We start from the raw sequence: 24,015 nt of genomic DNA on the forward strand, positions 1-24,015 counted from the left end.
TGCGGAGTATCGTTGAGAGAGAGGAAGACAAATGATGAATTGCGAAAGATGATGGGAATAGAGCCTGTGATTGATGCTGTGAAGAGGAACAGGTTGAGATGGTTTGGTCATGTGTTGAGGAAGGATGAAAGTGACTGGTTGAGAAGAGTGATGGAAATGAATGTAGAAGGAAGTAGAGGCCAGGGAAGACCAACAAAGACTTGGCTAAAGATGGTGGAAGAAGAAATGCGGACAAGGGGGTTAACAAGGAGAGATGCAGAAAATAGGGCAAAATGGAGAAGATTGTCATGGGGACCGCAAGGCTAACCCCCGCTCTAGCAGGGAAAATGGCCTTAAAATGCATGTTGTTGTTGTTGTTGTTGTTGTTCGTACAACTTTTTTAACACTCTTTGTATTTCTAATATTGTTACCCGGCATTGTTAGCATATTAGCAAGCTTTGTATTTCTAAATCGAATACAATTACAATGACTTACCCGCCTCAATCGTTTTCTTGCTGGAGCCAACACCACGATATTTTAACACAACTTCTCCATTCATGTTATGGGAATCGGAAGAACGGACAAGCTCACAAGGGATGGCCTCATCTTTTCTCTCCTTGGTCACTTTAGAATTCAACACACGCTTTTGAGCGCTCTCAGTAGATGGAATCGGAGGCTCCGAACCATCATCGGTGTGCTCAGAAGCATCACCGTTCACCTGAGCAGAACCTACAAGTGGGTGAACAAACAAAGCTCAATGCCAGAGGCTAAGAGGTGGACATGCATGATTATGAAACAAATATCATTAGTCTTGCATTTTCTGACCTAAATCAACCAAATAATAAACATCCTTTCAGTATAAATGGCAGAGAATGAAAGTGTCATAAAAATAACCATGACAGGCTCGTATGCTCTGCCCCAACATGAAAGCAAGCGATCGTCGCAACGCACAGGCAAAAGTGTTAATAATTTATTTTAACTGCAATGCTTCACCCTTCTTATATTAGCATATTAGCAAGCGGTATTTGCAGCACAAGACCAAATTGTATTACATCACAGCAAGTCCCCCCAACCCCTAAAAATGGAAGAAAATCAATTTTTTGTGAAGCCAAAGATAGGGTGCATAGGGGCTTGCCTGTAAGTGTGCAAAGCACAAAGGATGAGGCAAGGGCAGGTAGGGGGTTTAGGTTTGTTCATGGAGGGGGTATTCCTACGTCTAGAGTAAGAAGCTTTTTATAAGGAATGGGAAAAGCCCATCATGGTCTTTAAGCATGCAAATGAGCTCAGTTGTGGGGATTATTAGAGTCTGCTAAATGCCTTTCCTCTAAGTGCACCTGATGAATGAATGAATGAATGATCGTTTAAAGGGCCACAGACACAGAAAATCATGTTTGGTTTAATTAATAGATATTGCTTCACTTAACACTTAATCGTCCTTTTTTTTTTGGAATAAATATCACTCGATTGGCCCCCGCCACCCAAAAAACGGCGATTTGATTGCTCATGTGACTGGCTTTGTCATCGAGGGAATTTTTGTTGCTGCTGGTAGTTTTTAGCTGGTAGTGGAGTCCCGCCCCTAAAATCGTGATGTTCATTCATGATGTCACCTGTGTGATGTACTCGAGGGAAAGGTTTCTCAGCACGCAATGATAACTGCATGACCAAGAATCTTCTGATAGTCAAAATCATTATTAAAAACTACCAGCAGCAACAAAAATTCCCTCGATGACGTAGCCAGTCACATGAGCAATCAAATCGCCGTTTTTTGGGTGGCGGGGGCCAATCGAGTGATATTTATTCAAAACAAAAGGACGATTAAGTGTTAAGTGAAGCAATATCTATTAATTAAACCAAACATGATTTTCTGTGTCTGTGGCCCTTTAAGGCCATTTTCCCCGCAAGAGCAGGGGCCTTGCGGGCCCCATGACAATCATGGTTCCCTGTTTGAGGCAATGTTTTTATGGCCGGATGCCCTTCCTGACGCCAACCCTTGGTCACACTCTTAGGATGCGTACTTTGCGCAGGGATACGGTGTACTCTTTTTAGCTCTTTTAGCTCCTTAGCTTTTAGAAAGATTTAGCTCTTTCACGAGCCTCGATTCAGTATACAAACACGTCCAACTTGTTGGACAAGTACATGTCCAACAAGCTGGTACTCAATTTGCCGACCTCGGAAGGATGACAGGCTGAGTCAACCCCCCTGGCGTTAATTCAGCAATCGACCGGGATTCGAACCCAGGATCCTAGGATCCCAAGCCGGCACCCTAACCGCTAAGCCAACACCAGACCATGCGACAGCATAATCAATAAATTTGTTTAAATAATTTTAATTGAAAAGTAAAATGTCAAAGCACTTTACAAAAAGAACGGCACTCAGTAGAGAGCATACCTCCGCCTGGTTGGCCAAATCACTCAATGGTGAAGAATCACTTTAAAAATGCTACTAGCTGGATCCAGATCCCGATCTTCACCAAAATTGAATCGATTCTTCCTCGTCACAAACACATGTCCAACAAGTTTCGTCCAAATCCATCCACAACTTTTTGAGATATCCTGCGATGCATCGTTTTTGGCCCTATCTCCCAATGGTGAAGAATCACTGAAAAAATTCTCGTAGCCGTATCCGAATCCGGATCTTCGCCAAAATCTAATCATTTCATCCTCATCACAAACGCTACATTTCTGGCAAATTTCGGCCGAATCCATCCACAACTTTGAGATATCTTGTTCAGGCAAAGGGACAGACAAACAGACAGGGGTGAAAACATAACCTCCATCCACCTTTGGTGGCGGAGGTAATTAAAAAATTAAAACAAAACGACAAAAAATGGGATTTCAAGAGATCCAAAGACAGCGTTAAAAGAAGCAGTGCAAACTTTAACAGGCAGAAACCTTCATTTCCATGTCTGAAGAAAGCTCGATTACCAAAAGACTCAGTGGTGTAATGGTTAATGTCGGCTACAAGTCAAGGTCGGCAGTTCAAACACCGGCAGAGGCACACCAAAGACTTTAAAAAGGGTACGTACTGACTGCATCCTAGCTTGAAGTTCAGGATTAAAAAAGTTAAGAGCACAGACAATCCGCATAGGTTGGCGTCACTGGGGAGGAGGAAATTCCTCCTTGGGAAATGCCACGCGGAAATGCCACTATGGTGAGAAAAGCGGCACCATTGCTGTGACATCCGCAGTAGCCAGGGTACCCTGGGAAGTGGCGGCACTTCCCCCAAGCTCAGTGGCTGCGTTTGTCTCGTCTAACAGTCTTGTGTCACGTATGTTCATCTGCACAGTGCATTTAGAAAGTATTCACACCCCTTGACTTTTTTACATTTTGTTGTGTTACAGCCTGAATTAAAAATGGATTAAATTCTGGGCCCTGTGCTTTTTCTGGTCTTCATTAATGATCTCTCCGAATCTCTGGAAAATCCACTATCTCTTTACTGATGACTCCACTCTCTGCCGCTCCATATCTCAACCCTCAGATCCTCAAGCAGCAGCCTCTTCACTCTCTGCAGACCTGGATAACATCACAAACTGGTCAAACAAGCGGAACATGTCTTTCAATCCTGACAAATCTCACACTCTCACTTTGTCTCTCCGAAAATACAGTCTGGACAACCCTCCCATCTACTTTCTGAACAACCTTCTTGAAGAAGTTCTGTCACTCAATCTTTTGGGTCTCACTATCTGCCATGATCTTTCCTGGAAAAAAATCACATTTCCAAGCTAGCCTCCAAACCCAGTCACTGTCTGGGCATCCTCCATCATGTAAAGTCCTTTCTGTGCACTTCTGAGCTCCTCACCACATAAAAAGCTTTCATCCGCAGCTCAATGGAATACTGCTCTCCCCTCTGGGCTGGTGCTCTTGCCTCACACCTAGCTCGGCTTCACGCAGTTGAAACCAAAGCATTCACAATCATTGGTATCTCCCGCAATGAAGCCGATTCTGAGGGCCTCTCTCTCACCGCAGGCAGGCTGGTGGTCTTTCTGTCTTCCACCGCCTCCTCTCCAGCCTAGCTCCCCCTACTCTGTCTGTGCTCACGTAATCTTGCAGGACACACAAGATCTGCCAACAACCCTCTCTGTTGAAACTGCCAAAATCAAGACTCTCTGCTCACCTCACACTTTCATTCCTCTTTTCTCCCGCCTCTGGAACAAACTCCCACACTCTCTTCAATCCCTCTCCTCCCTCCAGGTCTTTAAAACAGCTGTTCATCACCATCTCTTATCTTCCCCCATCCATAACCTTGATCTTTTCTACCCCCGTTAATACAAATCGTAATCCACCTCTTTCAACCTCTGACTCCTTTCCTGAAACTCCTAGTCGTGTTCATATGCTTTAAACAGTGTACCACTCTCTCTTTCCCCTGCCCTTCCCCTTCCACAGATCTACCGATGTACATGTTCTCTTCTGTTGATGTGCTTGTGTGCTTGACTCTCCCACCCTCTTGTTTCCTGCTCCCTTCATTGTATGTTTTATGTGTCTGTGCATGTTTTCATGTTCAATGTGTTAGCTGTTACATGAGCCTCGATTCGGTATACAAAAATACAGACTTGGCATTTAATATGGAATTTTTTTTTTTCTTGACTTGGGTTTACTTTCTTAACTTAGTATATCAATCTGGTGAGTTTATTTTATACTTAGGTGATTTATTTGTCAAAAGAACCATGTCACTGATTGTCTGTCGCAGCAAGAAGTCAACCAGAGGATTATATCACAGGTGACGTGGCAAAATGTACGGACAGGTGCATTTGATGATTGGCTTCACAGTCGGGTATACAAGGGTTGTTGCGTTCTGTATTAGTGGAAAACAACTGCTGCATGTCTCCAAAAGTTATTGCCGCTTCCTCTGGAGATGGTCCGTCAACTCGACAATGCTGTTTGTCATGGAGTGGTGGCTTTACGAAATACCGGCATGAAACAGCGTGCTATTGCTCGGCAGTATGGCATCACTCAAGGGCAGGTGTCAAAGATCCTGAAACGAAATGCTCAGAGGGGTGTCCCTGCTCCAATACCGAGGCCAGGACGTCCACGCAGAACCACAAGGAGGGATGATCGCCAGCTGCACCGGTTAGTCCGCAATGGCCGTACCAAGTCAGCTAATCGGCTTAGGGTTGAGTGGCAGCAACTGACAAATGTGCCTGTATCCAGAAGGCTAGTCAACCAACGACTGGTTCAAGCAGGCTATCGTGCCAGGCGTCCCCTGAGAAAGCCACGCCTGACCAGACAACACCGCCAGCGCCGATTGCAGTGGGCCAGAGAGCAGCGTCAATGGCAGCCAGGACACTGGAATCACGTGATCTTCAGTGACGAGTCTAGATTTCTGGTCTATCGTCAAGATGGCCGCGTCCCAGTGCGCAGACAAGTGCATGAAGCCTACAACAAAGATTGTATAGTGCCAAGAGTCCAAGCTGGAGGTGGTGGGGTGACTGTTTGGGCTGCTTTTCATGCAGGGGGCAAAACTGACCTGGTTGTTCTGAATGGAAACCTGAACCAGTTCAAGTACAGGGCCATTCTGGAAGAAACATAGCTTCCATTTGCTCGTGCAGCCTTTCGAGGAAACTTTGTCTTCCAAGATGACAATGCACGGCCTCATCGTGCTCGCATGATCCAACACTTTCTTGCTGACCGTGGTGTAGAGCATATGGAGTGGCCTGCCATGTCCCCGGATATGAATCCGATAGAGAACTTGTGCGCATAATTAACGCGTCAAATCGACCACTTGGACCAGCAGCCGACCTCTGTGCGTGAATTGCAGCAGGCTATTGTCACTGCATGGCAAGCGATTCCTCTCCAAACCTTGGCAAATCTCGTGAACAGCTTGCCTCAACGTGTACGTGCTCTCCTGAATGCTCGTGGGGGTTACACGAAGTACTGAACTGTAATTTTACTGTCCGTAATCCCAGTCGTAATTTAACTTTTGTTTTTGTTAAAAAAAATTTTGGCTAATGTGCAAAATAAAGAGATACTTCTGGAAAACGTACAGAAGTTTAACACAGTACTGTCCATGAATTGAGTTCGATATCAGTTTACATCACTTTCAGGGATCAATTTATTTGTTTCGAAATGTCAAATGTGGTTTTTGTTTCTTTTAAAGGTCACGTTAACAAAATCTAGAATAATTTCAACATAATTCCAATGAACTTTTGGTTCTAAGACATCTTGAAAAGTAAGTTCACCCCCACAAAAAAAATATTCCATATTAAATGCCAAGTCTGTAAATAAATTAAAAATAAATAAGAGTGCAGAAAAAAAAAAATATATATATATAATAATATTGAATAATAAAAATATAATAGCAAGAAAAATCGATTTTTTTTTTTTTTTGGGGGTACACTGAATTGAGGCTCGTGAAAGAGCAAACATTTATTTCACAAACAAATCAACCAGACAAACAAAACACACAAAAAGAGGGAGCGGAAGACAAGATGGGGAGAGATGGGGAAGCACACAAACACAACACCTGAGAGCAGACAGATGTGTGGGAGGGAGAGGGCTTGGGGGGAGGAGGCGTGGGAAGGGGGGAGAAGTATAAAACACAAGGACACCAAGGACTTCCAGGACAGAAGTTGGTATTTCAAAAAAGTGGATTTGGGGTGAAATTAGCGGGGGTAGAAAAGATCAAGGTCTTGGATGGGGGAAGATAAGAGATGGTGGTGAACAGCTGTTTTAAAGACCTGGAGGGTGGAGTGGGATTGAAGAGAGTGAGGGAGTTTGTTCCAGAGGCGGGAGAAAAGAGGAATGAAGGTGAGCAGAGAGTCTTGATTTTGGCAGTTTAACCAGAAGAGGGTTGCAGGTAGATCTTGTGCGACCTGTAGGAATATTTGGGGGACAGAGCCCAGAGAGAGCTGGGGGGGCAAGGCCAGAGAGGAGTCGGTAGAAGACGGAAAGACCACCAACCTGCCTGCGGTGAGTGAGTGAAAGGCCCTTGGAGTTAGCTTCATCGTGGGAGATTCCAATGATTCTGAACGCTTTGGTTTCAACAGCGTGAAGACGATCTAGGTGTGAGGCAGGAGTACCAGCCCAGAGGGGAGAGCAGTATTCCATTGAGCTGCAGATGAAAGCCTTGTATGTGGTGAGGAGCTCAGGTGTGCCAAGGAAGGACTTCACACGACGGAGGATGCCCAGTCGGCGACTGGCTTTGGAGGCCAGCTTGGAAATGTGGTTTTCCCAAGAAAGATCATGGCAGATAGTGAGACCCAAAAGCTTGAGTGACAGAACTTCTTGGAGAGGATTGTTGAGAAAGTAGATGGGAGGGTTGTCCAGTCGATCTTTTCAGAGAGACATAGTAAGAGTGTGAGATTTGTCAGGATTGAAAGACATGTTCCACTTGTTTGCCCATTCTGTGATTTTGTCCAGATAAATAAAATAAGATAATAAAATTCAATAAATAAGTTTATTCCCCAGATAATAGCTTGCGGTTTCCTGCGCTAGGACGTGGAGGCCTGAGACGAACCGGGACGATTCCTGACGAGGTTCAAGAGCAGCTCGGAGGGAAGCGTTTTTCGGCGCTGTTTTCGGATGACGTGCTGATGTCCTTGGACTTCGCGCCAGGCTCTGGGCCGACCGGGCCGACGTGTGTGATATTCAGCAGCATAGATTCAACGAAAAGCCCGACCGAATATTGTCGCTTCGTGGCTGCTTTCCGCCGCCGAAATCCAGCGCGGCTTGGGCGATTCTGCCCCTGTTTGGAGAACACCCAGCGAGGCCTTCATCGGGGCCGAGCGAGCAAGGCTTCCGCTGCCGAAATCCAGCGCGGCTTGGGTAATTTTGCCCGTTTGGAGAACACCCAGCGAGGCCTTCATCGGGACCAAGCGAGCAAGGGCGTGTCGGGACCTGGTTCGCGCCATTGACCGAGTGGTTCGCATAAACCGGAGCTGTTTTCGGATGACGTGCTGATGTGCTTGGACTTCGCGCCAGACTCTGGTCCGATGTGCATCGAAGTCCTTTCCAAGGGTGTGGTGCTGACCAGGCCGCTGTGGTGCTGACCGGGCAAACATGACGTGGTGCTGACGGGGCCCCCGCAGCCGTGATGACCCCCCCCCCCCAACCCCACAATTTCCATGTTTTAAACGTTTCCAAGAGTGTACCCTGGATTAGAATAGGTATACCGTATCCCTGCATGTCGTAAGAGACGACTCAGAGGGTTGGCGTCAGGAAGGGCATCGGGCCATAAAAACATTGCCTCAAAAAGAGAACCATGACAATTACAACTACATATGGGCAGGGTACAGCCCGAAGTGGAGATTGGTTTCTGAGGTTTGGGACATGGAATGTAGGGACAATGACAGGGAAATCAGGAGAAGTGGTGGAAGTATTGGTCAGAAGAAGAATGGACATATGTTGTGTGCAAGAGATGAGATGGAAGGGAAGTGGTGTGAGAATGGTGAAGGGTAGGCAGGGACAGAAATGCAAGTTTGTGTGGCACGGGTGCCTGGAGGGCGTGAATGGTGTTGGTGTCCTGTTTTCTGAGGAGTTTGTAGACAGTGTGGTGAGTGTGACGAGAGTGAGTGATAGGTTGATGATGGTGAAAATGATGATTGGAAAGCTCTTGGTGAACGTCATCTCGGGATATGCTCCGCAGGTTGGTCGGAGCGATGAAGACAAGGACAAGTTCTGGTGTGCGATGGAGAAGCTGATGGAAAACGTGAAAGATGAGGAAGTTGTTGTGGTAAGAGGAGACCTAAATGGACATGTGGGAAGGAGTATGGATGGTTTTGAGGGAGTTCATGGGGGTTACGGATATGGTGTGAGAAATGGAGAAGGTGAAAGGATTTTGGAGTTTGCTGATGGAGCCGATTTGTTGATTTGTAATACTCAGTTCCAGAAAGAGGATAATAAGCTTGTTACATACACGTCAGGTGGGTCGACGACAACCGTTGACGACCTGACGGTGCGTAGGCGAGATAGGGGGCACCTCCGGGACACAAAGATGATCCCGGGGGAGGAGGCTGTTTCACAGCACCACTTGGATGTCTGCGACATAAGGGTGAAAGGTGCGAGTAGAGCTCGGCGGGTGAAGTACCAACCGAGAATGAAGGTGTGGAGGTTGAAAGAGGTGACAGTAAGGGAGGCATTAAAAGAGAGGCTGAGTAGGGTAGAGGATGATGTGGTTGAGCTTGAAAGTGGTTGGATGTCAATGAAAGCTAGTCTGTTGGGAGCCGTTGGTGAGGTATGTGGATGGACAAAAGGACCACCGAGGCACTCGGAAACATGGTGGTGGGATGATGAAGTTGGAAAGAGGTTTGACGAGAAGTGGAAGAAGTTCAAGGAGTGGCAGAAGGCAAAGGGTACGGGAGCAGAAACAGCAGAGCATGAAAGTTATAAGGCAGCCAGGAAGGCTGCAAAGAAAGAGGTAGCAAAGGCGCAGGAGGCATGTTGGAAAATGTTCGGAGAACGCTTGGATTCGGAAGAGGGTCAGAGAGCAGTATTCAGGATTGCAAAGCAGATAGCGAAAGAGAGGTGTGATGTGATGGGGGAGAGTTGCTTGAAGGATGAAGTGGGATAAATCGTTGTGGACCCAGATGGAATTAAAGGAAGATGGAAAAGATGTATGGAAATGCTGTTGAATGCAGAGAATGAATGGGATGGCAACATAGAGAGTACCCCAGTTTTAGGACCGGCAGAGAAGATAACTGAGAAGGAAGTTGAGGAAGTGATAAAAGCAATGAAGAGTAGAAAAGCGGGAGGGCCGACGGGAGTTGTGGGACATATGTTGAAGGCAGCAGGAAGTTGGGGTGTGAAGAGAATGACAGAGATCTGTAATCTGGCAGTGAAAGAAGGCCGCATTCCAGTGGTTTGGGAACTGAGTACCCTCGTCCCTCCATACAAGGGGAAAGGTGACCCTCTGGAGTGTGAATCGTACCGAGCGATAAAGTTATTGGAGCATGGAATGAAGGTATTGGAAAGGGTGTTGGAGAGGAGGATAAGGAAGAAAGTGAAGATCGACGAAATGAAGTTTGGATTTATGCCAGGAAGAGGAACGACAGACGCGCTTTTTATTGTGAGGCAGTTGCAGGAGAAGTATATGGAGAAGAGGAAGAAGTTGTTTTTTGGGTTTGTTGATCTGGAGAAAGCATTCGATAGGGTTCCACGCAAAGTATTGACATGGGCAATGAGGAAGTTAGGAGTGGAGGAATGGTTGATCAGAGTAGTGATGGCAATGTACAAAAGAGCACGCACAGCTGTAAGGACGAAGGACGGGAACAGTGGTGAGTTTGAGGTGAAGGTGGGAGTGCATCAGGGGTCGATACTAAGTCCACTACTATTCGTAGCTGTGATGGAGGTTGGAGGTGCTGGGTCAGAACGTAAAGGAGGGTTTACCGTGGGAGTTGTTGTATGCAGATGATCTGGTGTTGATTGCGGAAAATATGGATGGACTGAAGGAAAAGATGAACAAGTGGAAGGAATGTATGGAGACAAAAGGTCTGAAGGTGAATATCGGAAAGACTAAGGTGATGGCAAGTGGTAAAGCATGTGGTGAGGTGGAAAGAACTGGGAAGTGGCCCTGTGCTGTGTGCAGGAAGGGTGTCGGAGTGAACTCTATTCAATGTAAAATGTGCGCTGAGTGGGTTCATCAAAAATGTAGTTGTCTGAGAGGGTCATTAACCAGTGTGGCAGCTACATTCAAATGTAAGGTGTGCACAGAGAGAGCTGCAGATGGAGGAAATGTTGAGTTGGATCTTGGAGACGGTGTGAAGCTGGAAGGTGTGAAAACATTTTGCTACCTCGGAGACATGCTGAATGGAGAAGGTGGATCAGACTCGGCAACGGTTGCTAGAGTGAGATGTGCATGGAAGAAGTTTCGGGAACTGAGTGGCGTGTTGATGAGGAGGGGAGTGTCGTTGAAGCTGAAGGGAAAGGTGTATGCTGCATGTGTGAGAAGTGTTATGATTTATGGGAGCGAGACATGGGTAATGAACGTAGAGCAGCAACGAAGGTTGGAAAGGGTGGAAATGCGAATGGTTCGATGGATGTGCGGAGTATCGTTGAGAGAGAGGAAGACAAATGATGAATTGCGAAAAATGATGGGAATAGAGCCTGTGATTGATGCTGTGAAGAGGAACAGGTTGAGATGGTTTGGTCCTGTGTTGAGGAAGGATGAAAGTGACTGGTTGAGAAGAGTGATGGAAATGAATGTAGAAGGAAGTAGAGGACGGGGAAGACCGAGAAAGACTTGGCCAAAGATGGTGGAGGAAGAAATGCGGGCAAGGGGGTTAACAAGGAGAGATGCAGAAAATAGGGCAAGATGGAGAAGATTGTCATGGGGACCGCAAGGCTAACCCCCGCTCTTGCAGGCAAAATGGCCTTAAAATGCATGTTGTTGTTGTTGTATTCCTCAGATAATAAAATAAATAAATTAATAAATAAAAAATTCCCCCACAATGCAGTGGGGATCCGTTACTCTGGGCAATGGGCCCATACCAGGTACTGCCAGCTGGAGCCAGCTGAGCTCGGATCGGGCAGGGATGTCATTCCCTGAGGTAGATGGAAAAAACAGCTAAACTGCTGCCCTACACAATACCTCATAATGTCAAGGTGGAATTTTTTTTTCGACATTTTACAACATAATTAAAAATGAAATATAAATTTCTAATTCACATAAGTATTCAACTCCCTGGGGCAATACTTCGGAGAAGCGCCTTCGACAGCGATTACAGCTTCGTGTTTTATTGGGTATGTTTATATCAGCTTTGCACATCTGGATTTGGGGAGTTTCCACCATTCTTCCTTGCAGATTTGTTCAAGCTCTGTCAAGTTGGATGGGGAGCGTCGGTGAATAGCAATTTTCAAGTCTTTCCACAGATTCTCAATGGGATTAAAGTCTGGCTTTGGACTTTTACATTCTTGTTCTGAAGCCATTCCAGTGTTGCTTTGGCTGTATTATTGGGGTCATCGTCATGATAGAACATAAATATTGTTGCGGTTTTGAGTTTGTACAATAAAGGTTAATTTCCCCCTCATAGTTTAGTCACACTACAACAGGTAGCCTCGCGATAGTTCAGTTATGTCTTAGTAAATGTAAGCATAGTCCTTTTACTGTGTTAGTTTTGCGTTGAGTAGAATAATGAGAGTTAGGTCCCTTTCATTGCTTATGCCACCTTTGGTTTTTGGAGCAAATTAACACGAGGCAGGCCTGGCAAGTCGAGGCAAGACCGAAGGAAGGTGGAGGAGAAGCCGACGGTAAGAGCGAGACGCCAATGAGGGCTCAAAGGGAGTGGCTGCGTCACTGCGTCAAAAGGCGTGGTTAGAACATCCGAGCGAGCTAAGGGGGTTGGCAATATAACCCTTTGCGCGAAGCCCCCCATGCAGTTCTGCGGAGAGGTGAGCTGAACAAGAGAGAGAGAGAGAGAGAAGACGCGCATGAACCAAGTTATAAGGCGCTCTTACAAATTAAACGCTCGGTTGAGCTTGAGGCAGAACCTTTATCGAGTTACGCGAGTGAGAGCGCGCCGGTAATTAATCGCGCTGCGAGAAACCACCAAGCCTGGCGAGAGACGCGTACATTTCCCTCCCGCCTGCCTGCTCTGCCCTTTGTTCGAGAGACGCGCTGCAAGGATCCCTCCCACCGCCTGCTTGCCTTCATCGCGGGACGTGCTGTGACCGGGGAGAGCCACGCCGGGCGGAGCCGTTCCTGGACGACCAAGTCGGCGCGTTCGGCAAGTGAACATGATCCTTCCTTCATTTCCCCCTGTGAGTGTGATCGGGCCCGTGTCTGGGGATAACTTAAGACTGTATAAGACTGCTCTGTGTCTCTTCGCTTTGTACATAATAGTGTGAATAATTATTAAACCTGTGTTCTTCCTTTTATTTGACCGTCTCGTCCCTTCCATCTATTGACTAAGCGTGGTCCGAATAAAACCGCTCTAATCGGGTTCCAATACCAAAGGTAATTGCACGGACCACGTGGTACGCAATCCGCTCGGTGTACTCAAATTGCGCGTGGCTCGTGTGAGGCATGATTCCCCGCTTCCGCGGCGGCGCAGGTACTTAGGTACGTGCGAACATCGTCCCGGAACCCTACCCTGCGTTTGCCCGGGAGGGGCGAATCAAGTCTCTCGGTTGCGCTGACCCGAAAAGAACAAGGGGCTTAATCTCCCCTTGGTAAGGGCAGGAGGGTCGCGCGTAAACCGTAACATTTGGTAGTCAGGAGTGGGATTTTTGGACACCAAATTGTACATATTGGCCGTAGCATTTGATGTCTGGGAGTGGGATTGGACCGGGGGTGCGCTTCACGCACTAAAATTGCGAGCGGATGAAATTTAATTTAAGAATCAAATTTATATTCGTACCATGGGCTCGCCAAGGCAGTCGAATGCCGGTGGGAGTAATAGAATATGAGGTAGAGGTAGAATTGATAACCCAGGACCGAGAGGGACAGTTGGTAATGGAGGAAGCCGAAGAGGGGGCGGTAGCTGGCGAAGAAAATGGCGGCGCCTCGCACGTGGCAGCGAGAGCCGAGCCCGCGATGCCAAGGTGCATGCAACTGTTCCCGACCCAAATGAAGGACGAAATGCGGGGACTAAATGATAACATGAATAAAATAAATGGGAAAATGGACATCCAAGAGAATAAGATGGAAGAAATGAGGGACGAAGCAAGGTGTAACAAGGGCGAATTGAAAAACAATGGAGGCCCAAAATAATCATTTGGAAAAAATGATGGCAGCGTGAAAGAAGGACATTAAAAAAGCGGGGGAGGACATAAGGCGCAGGTTGAGCGAGGAGGTCGCAATGAGGCGCGACGAGGTGATGCGGTGTGAGGAGCGCGTGGAGTGAGGTAGAGCGAGGCGCAGCCAAGTTGACCGGGGGTATGGAAATCGCGCCCTCACACCTCACAATCGCAATTGGGGCCGGGTGTAGAAAAACCGGCGATCGTCAAATTGGATAAAGAAATGTCGGGGGCGCCGGGGAAGGTCGAATTGGAAGACGAAATTTTATGGGCGCTGACGGTCGAGGTAGAAAAATAAATAATTGGGGCCGAAGAGACGGGAGAGATAGGAAATAAATCACGGGAAAAGGTAATGGAATGCACACAAAGTTTGCATTTACACCGTGATGCCGTGCTTGCTAACGAAATAAAAAGTTTGCAGGTGCTGGCGGAAAAGGAGGACCCCAAGGTGAGTAGAATTAATGGCGCGAATGTGTTTGGTGCGATAGGGTTTTTGGCGCGCTTGGGACAGAGACGAAACCCGGGCGGTCGCGGAAGGTCCATTGTGCGGTGTACGAGGGCGACTGGTGCGCAGTATGAGAGAGAGTGTGCGCCAAAGCATGTGAGAGAAAAGTGTATGACGGAATGTGCACAAGAGTGCATGGAGAAAAAGTGTGCGATGATTGGGTGTGTAACAGGAGAGTGCACACCCAAGGGTGTTACAGAGAGTGAGGGAGAATGCACACCGGACTGTGTGCGGGGAGAGTGTGTTAGAGTGTGCAGTAGTTCACACCAGAGCATGTTGCAGAGTGTGTGCAGGAGTGCACACCCGGGGGTGTTACAGAGTGTGTAACGGAAGAGTGTGTGCCAGGGTGTGCGCGAATGAAGTGTGTGGAAGGCGCGTGTGCACCTGGTTGTGCGGTCGAAGAGTGCGTTGAAGAAGAGTGCGTACTGAAGTGTGTGAGTGCGTGAGTGCGCCTAGGTGTGCGGTAACGGAGGGTATGAGAGACGCGGGGACGCCTGGGTATGCGAGTGGTGAGAGTGCGGCTCAAGCATCGACACCGACTGGGGTAGCATTTAGCAGGACGGATAGCCGACGCGAGCCCTCGGTGAGTTGTGTGCAGCAGGGAACGGCGGGGATCGGTGCCGCGCCCGTTTCACAAGGGCCGGCGAGCACGATTCGTGCCGGCCCCCGCACTGTATGGTTGGTGCTAAGCCGTGGCGGCAAAGGCAATCGGCGGGGTTCAAGGGGTGGTAGGAGATTTCAGAGCCGCGCACCTTGGCGGGTGCGGTGCTCCGACCGTGGGCGGTTGGGGCCATCGTGCGTGGGACCGCGACGCCCCGCGTAGGGATGGAGCCCTGAACCTCGGCCCGTCCATACCTCCCCCTTTGGATCAAAAAGCCGGACGGACACCCCATACAGGAGACAAACCACCCCCTTGGATCGCTCGGCCTTTCAAAGCCGAGCTGTGACGACGTATTTCCACATGAAGAGGCTCAAGTGGAGTGGACGAATGAGGATAGTGTACCCTACGTGGGGGGAATGAAGTGTTACCATTCCTCACCCAGGGCCCATGAGCATTAGTTTAGGGGGATGGCAGTGACAGGCACATGGGGGTGCCAACAATGGTTACCTCCATGGGGCACCAAAGCTAGCTGAGGGAGGGCTAGGATAACGATAGGGATCTGGCAGACTGTAGAATGAAATGAATGAATGATCACTTTAAGGCCATTTTTCCCTGCTAGAGCGGGGGCTAGCCTTGTGGGCCCCATGACAATCATGGTTCCCTTTTTGAGGTAAGGTTTTTTTTTATGGCCGGATGCCCTTTCTGACGCCAACCCTTGGTCACGCTCTTACGATGCGCAGGGATACCGTGTACATATTCTAAATTGGGGTACACACCGTGATCATTCATCCCAGCAAGCTGGTACTCAATTTGCCGACCTCGGAAGGATGACAGGCTGAGTCAACCACCCTGGCGTTAATTCAGCGATCGACCGGGATTCGAACCCAGGATCCTAGGATCCCAAGCCGGCACCCTAACAGCTAAGCCAACACCAGGCTACACCAGGCTGTAGAAGACATGAGATTTAAGTAGTGACATCTGAACTATAGTGGGGACGTAGGTAGTTTAGATGGTTGTTAATGACGAAGGGAGTGCATAGTGTAAAGGGATGTCGGGGAAGCACGAGTTTTAGGGGAATACCAGTTAGTTAGATGATGCTGTGTGTGTGAGGAATTGTGAGTAAAATAATTGGAATTGTGTTGAAGTGTATGGAAAGAGGTGTGTGAGCACAAAAGGTGTGCGAGACAAAAGGTGTGTGAGAATATTTGGTGTGGAATGCTTGGTGTGGAATAAAAGGTGTGGAATGCATGGTGCGAAGGAGTGAGTGGGGGGAGATGGAACCCATTCACGGACGCCAGGGTGGGTAGTGTAAACCCAGGTAGAGGGATTAGGCAAAATTTGTATGGATATTGACACCTGTGGTGCAGGTAGTAGCAAGTGGTGGTTTGGAGGGTGCGTGAGACAGTGGAATGGCTGGGCGTGTGGTTTAATTGGTGCATATGGTTATTGGGGCACTCCACCACTGGTAGTTTGTCGGCCAGGTGAGGCCGCAGGTAGGCTCTGGGAGCCAGTTAGGGTAGTTGTGAGTTGAGTGGGGCTTGAGGATCCAAAGGAAGGACCCGGGTTGCCCAATGCCAAGGTGGGCATCAGCGGGTAAAGTGCCAGGAGGGGCCTTCCCCAGTTTATGTAGTCGCAGGAGCAGGTAAGCTCGGGTGGCGACTTCAGTGACGGTGGTGCACAAGTAGTTGGACCTGCTAGTGGAGCCACACGACACAGCCCCGAAATTGTGCAAGGGCACAGAGAGAAAATTCGTTGGGAGTGAGACCCAAATTTGAAGAGCATCACAGAGTGGACAATGGGAATTCAGGTTTTTAGAACCACATAGTTTAAAGAGGCCGATTGGCAGGGTACGACCCCGGGTAGGTTAAAAGTAAATGTCATTAGAGTAGTTAGGAGATGAGAAATCCCTTCACACCATCCACAGCCAGTCACCGAGGAGGACGAAGCTCCACACCAGGGCTTTGTAAACTGTTTGAGTGGTAAAGACGCATCATGACGTAATATGACATTGTGGTTGTTCCATTCCTTCCTTCCTGGGAGGGATTGGGAGATGAATTTGGATTAGAGGGGGAAATGGGAGACAAGACGTAGAGACGAATTTGTAAATACCAAAAGGGCTAGGGTAGTGTAAGCCGACGTTGGGGGGGGGGGGGGGGGGTACGAACGGTTTGGCTTGGGGCGGAGCCTGCTCTGCTCACTCTTCCGCGCCCCTTGTGCTGCATTACCTTGTTTTGCTGTGTACCTTTGCGCCCTTTCCGCTTTGCTGGTCGTGCTTTGTCTCTCCCCCCACCTCAGGACCATTTTGGAGGTGGAACTGTGCAGCACCATCGACCTGTGCAGCATCTTTCTGCACCTTGTTACATCTGTGCAGCCAAACTGTGCAGCACTTTGCTGCCGTATCCTTCTGCTGCACCCTTGCTACCTCTGTGCAGCTGAACGGCACAGCATTTGCTGCCATATCCTTTTGTTATAACTACCTTACACCTCTGCTGTGCAGCACCTTGTTTGTGGCCTTACACCTCTGCTGTGCAGCACCTTGCTGCAGCATCACCTTGCATCTTCGGACCACTTGTTTTGAGTGGCATTAATGTCACACAGTCAGGCCACATGAGGTTGGCCCTGCTTGGCAAAGCCATACAATAAAAGCATGTTTTGTGCATTTTTATTATGGTGCGCTAGGGATGAGAAGATTTGTAAGGTAGATAGCCCTGAAGATCAGGAATGGCCTGTATGCTGGTCCGGGGGCTAGCCGGTTTCATAGGCACACAGAAGACGCAAAAAGCAAGATGCACGAAGCAAGCAGCAAATGTTATGAATTTTTGAGTGTGTTTTTGGTGATTTTGCTGTGCTTTCTCTCCCCTCCAATCTTCTCTTCAAAAAGGACAGGTCATGGGTCATAGAATTGTAAATAAGAATAAGTTTTTTTTTGTGCTTGTAAATATAAAATGCTGCCCACCGGCTATGTGTTTAGTTTGACAAATTCCGGATTTCGGTTAGTTGTGGGCGTGATTCTGTTAGATTAGCTACTCAATGCAATAGGGGGGACATATTTCGTGTTTTAAAACTGTCGCACCCACGGGTTAGAGTAAATGTTAGGGGGAACCACACCTATATGTCACATGTAAAAGTAAAGTTCATTTTGCAGATCATTCTCAAAACCAGTCGTTCCATTTTGTTGGGTTCGACTCGGGGACGAGTCTGACAAGGGAGAGGGGTAGTGTTGCGGTTTTGAGTTTGTACAATAAAGGTTAATTTCCCCCTCATAGTTTAGTCACACTACAACACGTAGCCTCGCAATAGTTCAGTTATGTCTTAGTAAATGTAAGCATCGTCCTTTTCCTGTGTTAGTTTTGCATTGAGTAGAATAATGAGAGTTAGGTCCCTTTCATTGCTTATGCCGCCTTTGGTTTTTGGCGCAAATTAACACGAGGCAGGCCTGGCAAGTCGAGGCAAGACCGAAGGAAGGTGGAGGAGAAGCCGACGGTAAGAGCGAGCCGCCAATCAGGGCTCGAAGGGAGTGGCTGCGTCACTGCGTCAAAAGGCGTGGTTAGAACATCCGAGCGAGCTAAGGGGGTTGGCAATATAACACGTTGCACGAAGCCCCCCACGCAGTTCTGCGGAGAGGTGAGCTGAACAAGAGAGAGAGAGAGAAGACGCGCATGAACCAAGTTATAAAGCGCTCTTACAAATTAAACGCTCAGTTGAGCTTGAGGCAGAACCTCTATCGAGTTACGCGAGTGAGCGCGCCGGTAATTAATCGCGCTGCGAGAAACCGCCAAGCCTGGCGAGAGACGCGTACATTTCCCTCCCGCCTGCCTGCTCTGCCCTTTGTTCGAGAGACGCGCTGCAAGGATCCCTCCCACTGACTGCTTGCCTTCATCACGGGACGTGCTGTGACCGGGGAGAGCCACGCCGGGCGGAGCCGTTCCTGGACGACCAAGTCGGCGCGTTTGGCGAGTGAACATCATCCTTCCTTCATTTCCCCCTGTGAGTGCGATCGGGCCCGTGTCTAGGGATAACTTAAGACTGTATAAGACTGCTCTGTGTCTCTTTGCTTTGTACATAATAGTGTGAATAATTATTAAACCTGTGTTCTTCCTTTTATTCGACTGTCTCGTCCCTTCCATCTATTGACTAAGCGTGGTATGAATAAAACCGCTCTAATCGGGTTCCAATACCAAAGGTAATTGCACGGACCACGTGGTACGCAATCCGCTCGGTGTACTCAAATTACGCGTGGCTCGTGCGAGGCTCGATTCCCCGCTTCCGCGGTGGCGCAGGTACTTAGGTACGTGCAAACATCGTCCCGGAACCCTACCCTGCGTTTGCCCGGGAGGGGCGATTCAAGTCTCTCGGTTGCGCCGACCCGAAAAGAACAAGGGGCTTAATCTCCCCTTGGTAAGGGCAGGAGGGTCGCGCAGAAACCGTAACAATATTAATCACAGTCTAAGTTCTTTTGCACTCTGAAGCAGGTTCTCCTCAAGGATTTGCCTGTGTTTGGCTCCATTCTTGTTCCCTCTCTCTTTTCCAGTCTCTCAGTCCTTGCCGCTGAAACACATCCCCATACCATGATGCAGCAACCACCATGCTTCACGGTAAGGATGGTGTTAGATGGGTGATGAGCTATGCTCAGTTTCCGCCAGATATAGCGCTTTGGATTCAGGCCAAAGACTTCAATTTTCATCTCATCAGACCACAGAGTCTTTTGCCTCATGCTCAGCCTTTCACGTGCCTTTTTGCAAATTCCAGCTGTGCGTGATGTGGTGTGTGCCGTTTGTTGTTATCTGCACTTGCGGGTTTCAGGAGGTGGAACGGAATTCCTCCCAGGACCCAAAGTATCCATCTCCGCTTCGGTAAGGGATCACGGTTCAAGGACCAAATTGTTCAACTTTATCAGAGTTTTGTTCCAAGGACTCTTTTCAGGATCGTCACCGAACCCAGGATTGCCTCCAGTTGTAGTTCATTTGTGGTAATATTACCGGGGATGGTATTTAAAATATCAGTGAGGTTCTTCTTCATCATTCCTGTTGGCCCAATTTCGATGCTCTTCAGCTTCCAAGATCTCTTGACCATATTTTTGAGGTCCTGGTATTTGGTCATTTTCTTGATTTCTGCGTTGTTTAGGCCACAATCGCTGGATACTGATATCTCAAATCATCAATGCTGTCTTTTCCCTTTTGTTCCTGAATACAATCTCCAGACGCAATGTTTGTTTTCTTTGTTCATGCTCGATGGAATAATCAGGTCATACGTGAGCATGACATCCTCATTTTCAATGATTGCCCTTGGTTCGTGTTTCCATGAGTTTTCTGGTACTGGGATGTTAAAATATTTGCATATATGCCAATGAATCGCTTTACATACTTTGTTGTGCCTGTGTGTAAAGTTGTTCTGATAATAGTTTTTTGCATCCGAGAGCAAGTGACTCGTACTTCCTGTTTCTGTCTTGCAGAAACTACACTTGTCTGTCTGACTCACACCCGCCATCTTTTTTAATCCATTGGTGTAGTGTCCTTAAAGCCTGGGGTTGGCTTAGCAGTTAGGGTGCCGGCTTTGGATCCTAGGATCATGGTTTGAATTCCGGTCTATCGCTGAATTTATGCCAGGGGGGTTGACTCAGCCTGTCATCCTTCCAAGGTCGGCAAATTGAGTACCAGTTCACTGGTAATTCCGTGTGTTGCAAGAGGCGACTAACAGGGTTGGTGGCAGGAAGGGCATCCGGCTGTAAAACATTGCTTCAAAAAGGGGACCACGGTGCCCGAAAAAGGCCAACCCCCGCTCTGTGGGGAAAAATGGCCTCTAAAGGTGGTGTAGTGTCCTTGATCTTGGGCATTTAATATGATCCGTTCTCCGTCCCAGTTGAGCTGACCTCTTCTTAGCCATTCCAATGAGCCTTCTTTGTCGATCCGACTCTGTCCAATTATTTTTTGTATTGTCCCCTGGTGTTGGGCTAGCGCCTAGGGTGCCGGCTTAGGATCCTAGGATCCTGGGTTCGAATCCCGGTCGATCGCTGAATTAACGCCAGGGGGGTTGACTCAGCCTGTCATCCTTCCGAGGTCGGCTAATTGAGTACCAGTTCACTGGTAATTCCCTGTTTGTCGCTAAAGGCGGCAAAAAGGGTTGGCGTCAGGAAGGGCATCGGCCGTAAAACATTGCTTCAAAAAGGGGACCAAAAAACAACAACAACCACGGTTCCCGAAAAAGGCCAACCCCCGCTTGCGGGGAAAAATGGCCTCTAAAGGTGGTTATATATATTTATATTGTCCCCCGTCGCACCGCGGAGCGAAAGGGGGACTATGGTTTTCCCCTCCGTCCGTGTGCCCGTCCGTCCGTCCGTGCGTGCGTGTGTAAGTGAAGGACCGCATTCGAATTTGGTGTGTGGGTGCAACCCACGTCAAAATCCAAGATGGCCACCACCATGTATGTCTGATGCCATGTATGTCTGAACCTTGTGAGCGGAATATCTTGAAAAACAAGCATTCTGAGTATTGCGTTGCAATACATGTCCCCTACCAAAGTTCAAAGTGCCATAACTTTGTCAAAAATGATCGAATATGCAAATTTATGCACGGTTGATGCTGTTTTTCAAACTTGATCTGATGTATGCTGAGACACGTGTGTCACGCCTCACCTCGTTGATAAGCCCGCAAGGTCGCTCCGTGGAGCGGCCTGCACGTATTGCATTGTGTGAATTATATAAATTATTACCAACTCACTGTCTGAGGTACTAGCGATTCAAGAGATATCCATTTTTTTTATGGCACATTGGAGAAGCCAATGCGAGGTTTCTTCTTCCTCAGCTTGTCACAACTCTGTCAAATGCGATCGAGTTAAAAAGGTCAGAATTTGACCAAATCTGTTTTATTCGTTTGTTAATATACCTCAGCTATTGACAAATCTTAAATTAGAATTTTATTTGAGGTTAAAATGACCGCGACATGTCGTGTCCAACGATGCTTTCAGTCTGTACATGTGATAAATAATTAAATCCGCACACTTGACGCCTCTTCTTCTTCACGCAATAACAACGTCTAGCTTCCAGACCGTACATCCAATCATCTTGACATTTTGCACACTTGTTACGCTTCATGACTTCTACTATAGCATGAAGTTTCACGTCGATCAATAAAGCAATTCAAGAGATATCCATTTTTAAAATATTTTCGTTTAATTAACGATATCTGCCAAACCACGTGAGCTATCGCAAATTCCAAAAGGACATTTTAGTAGACTGGCATGCGGAACAGATCTGTGAGGTTTCCCCTCGATTGGACCAAAAATGAGGGAGGGGCTCGGTTTTAAAGATTCAGGCTTTAAAACGTCATAACTCTGAAACCATGTGACGCATGGTCATGCTCGTTGACTTTTTTGTTCGTCATGGGTATGCGATTCTGCCTGCAAAGTTTGGCCTCGATCTGTTCAGCCGTTGCAGAGAAAAAGGGGTTTTCGTGTTTTCACGAAAAACAATATGGCGCCCAAACCACGTGACCTGTGACGTCATAATTACCATTAAAATATTCTACAGACCGAGTCCCTCCTATGGTGAAAATTTGATCTCAATTGGTCCTATTATTGCAGAGAAAATCTTTTTTAAAGGAAATTAAAACTTAAAATGGTACTGAGTTAAGGATCATCAGAATTATCAGAATTCCCAAAGTTCAAAGTGCCATAACTTTGTCAAAAATGATCGAAACGTCGTGAAGTTCGAACTTGATCTGTATCTTATCATGAGGAAACGATGTCCCAAGTTTAAAATCATTAGCATTGAGTGTTTAGAAAAGAAAGTCCGGAAAACTGTTCTTTGCGTGACGGACTGACGGACTGACAGACGGAGGGACGGCGTGCAAACCTATAGTCCCCTCCGGTGTACACCGCTAGGGGACTAATAAGCGAAGTACCAACTTCTAATCTGGTGTGTGGGTGTATCTAGGCATAAGGAAGAACCCTATTGAAAATTGGGTCGCCACGTCAAAATCCAAGATGGCCGCCGCCATGTATGTCTGAACCTTGTGAGCGGAATATCTTGGAAAAACAAGCATTCTGAGTATTGCGCTGCAATACATGTCCCCTACCAAAGTTCAAAGTGCCATAACTTTGTCAAAAATGATCGAATATGCAAATTTATGCACGGTTGATGCTGGTTTTCAAACTTGATCTGAGGTATGCTGAGACACGTGTGTCACGCCTCGCCTCATTGATAAGCCCGCAAGGTCACTCCGTGGAGCGGCCTGCACGTATTGCAGTGTGAATTATATAAATTATTACCAACTCACGGTCTGAGGTACTAGCGATTCAAGAGATATCCATTTTTTTATGGCACATTTGAGAAGCCAATGCGAGGTTTCTTGTTCCTCAGCTTGTCACAACTCTGTCAAATGCGATCGAGTTAAAAAAGTCAGAATTTGACCAAATCTGTTTCATTCGTTTATTAATATACCTCAGCTATTGACAAATCTTAAATTATAATTTTGTTTGAGGTTAAAATGACCGCGAGAGATCGTGTCCAACGATCCCTTCAGTCTGTGCATGTGATGAACAATTAAATCCGCACACTTGACGCCTCTTCTTCACGTAGCTTCCAGACCGTACATCCAATCATCTTGAAATTTTGCACACTTGTTACTCTTCATAACTTCTACTATAGTATGAAGTTTCACGTCGATCAATAAAGCGATTCAAGAGATATCCATTTTCTAAATATTTTCGTTTAATTAACGATATCTGCCAAACCACGTGAGCTATCGCAAATTCTAAAAGGACATTTTAGTAGACTGACATGCGGAACAGATCTGTGAAGTTTCCCCTCGATTGGATCAAAAATGAGGGAGGGGCTCGGTTTTAAAGGTTCATGCTTTAAAACGTCATAACTCTGAAACCCTGTGACGCACGACGTCACTGTGCTTAAAATGGCACTGAGTTAAGGATCATCAGAATTACCAAAGTTCAAAGTGCCATAACTTTGTCAAAAATGATCGAAACGTCGTGAAGTTCGAACTTGATCTGTAACTTATCATGAGGAAATCATGTGCCAAGTTTGAAATCATTAGCATTAAGCGCTTAGAAAAAAAGTCCGGAAAACTGTTCTTTGCGTGACGGACTGACGGACTGACAGACTGACAGACTGACGGACGGAGGGAGGGACAGCGTGCAAACCTATAGTCCCCTCCGGTGTACACCGGTAGGGGACTAATAAGCGAAGTACCAACTTCTAATCTGGTGTGTGGGTGTGTCTCGGCATAAGGAAGAACCCTGTTGAAAATTGG

The 24,015-nt window shown here is 47.4% G+C and overlaps 1 protein-coding gene across 1 annotated transcript in view; it reads right to left on the bottom strand.

Moving 5' to 3' along the window:
• Positions 1 to 300: 300 nt before the first annotated feature.
• Positions 301 to 24,015, bottom strand: part of LOC144892487 (uncharacterized) — a 38,624-nt gene continuing 14,909 nt past the window's right edge. The window contains exon 4 of the mRNA XM_078779453.1: positions 301 to 708. Within this exon, the coding sequence (XP_078635579.1) occupies positions 461 to 708 (248 nt within the window). The 3' untranslated portion in view covers positions 301 to 460. The remainder of the gene's footprint in view (positions 709 to 24,015) is intronic.

The sequence above is a fragment of the Myxine glutinosa genome, chromosome 6 (assembly GCF_964187855.1).
Source record: "Myxine glutinosa chromosome 6, kmMyxGlut1.1, whole genome shotgun sequence".
Taxonomy (NCBI): domain Eukaryota; kingdom Metazoa; phylum Chordata; class Myxini; order Myxiniformes; family Myxinidae; genus Myxine; species Myxine glutinosa.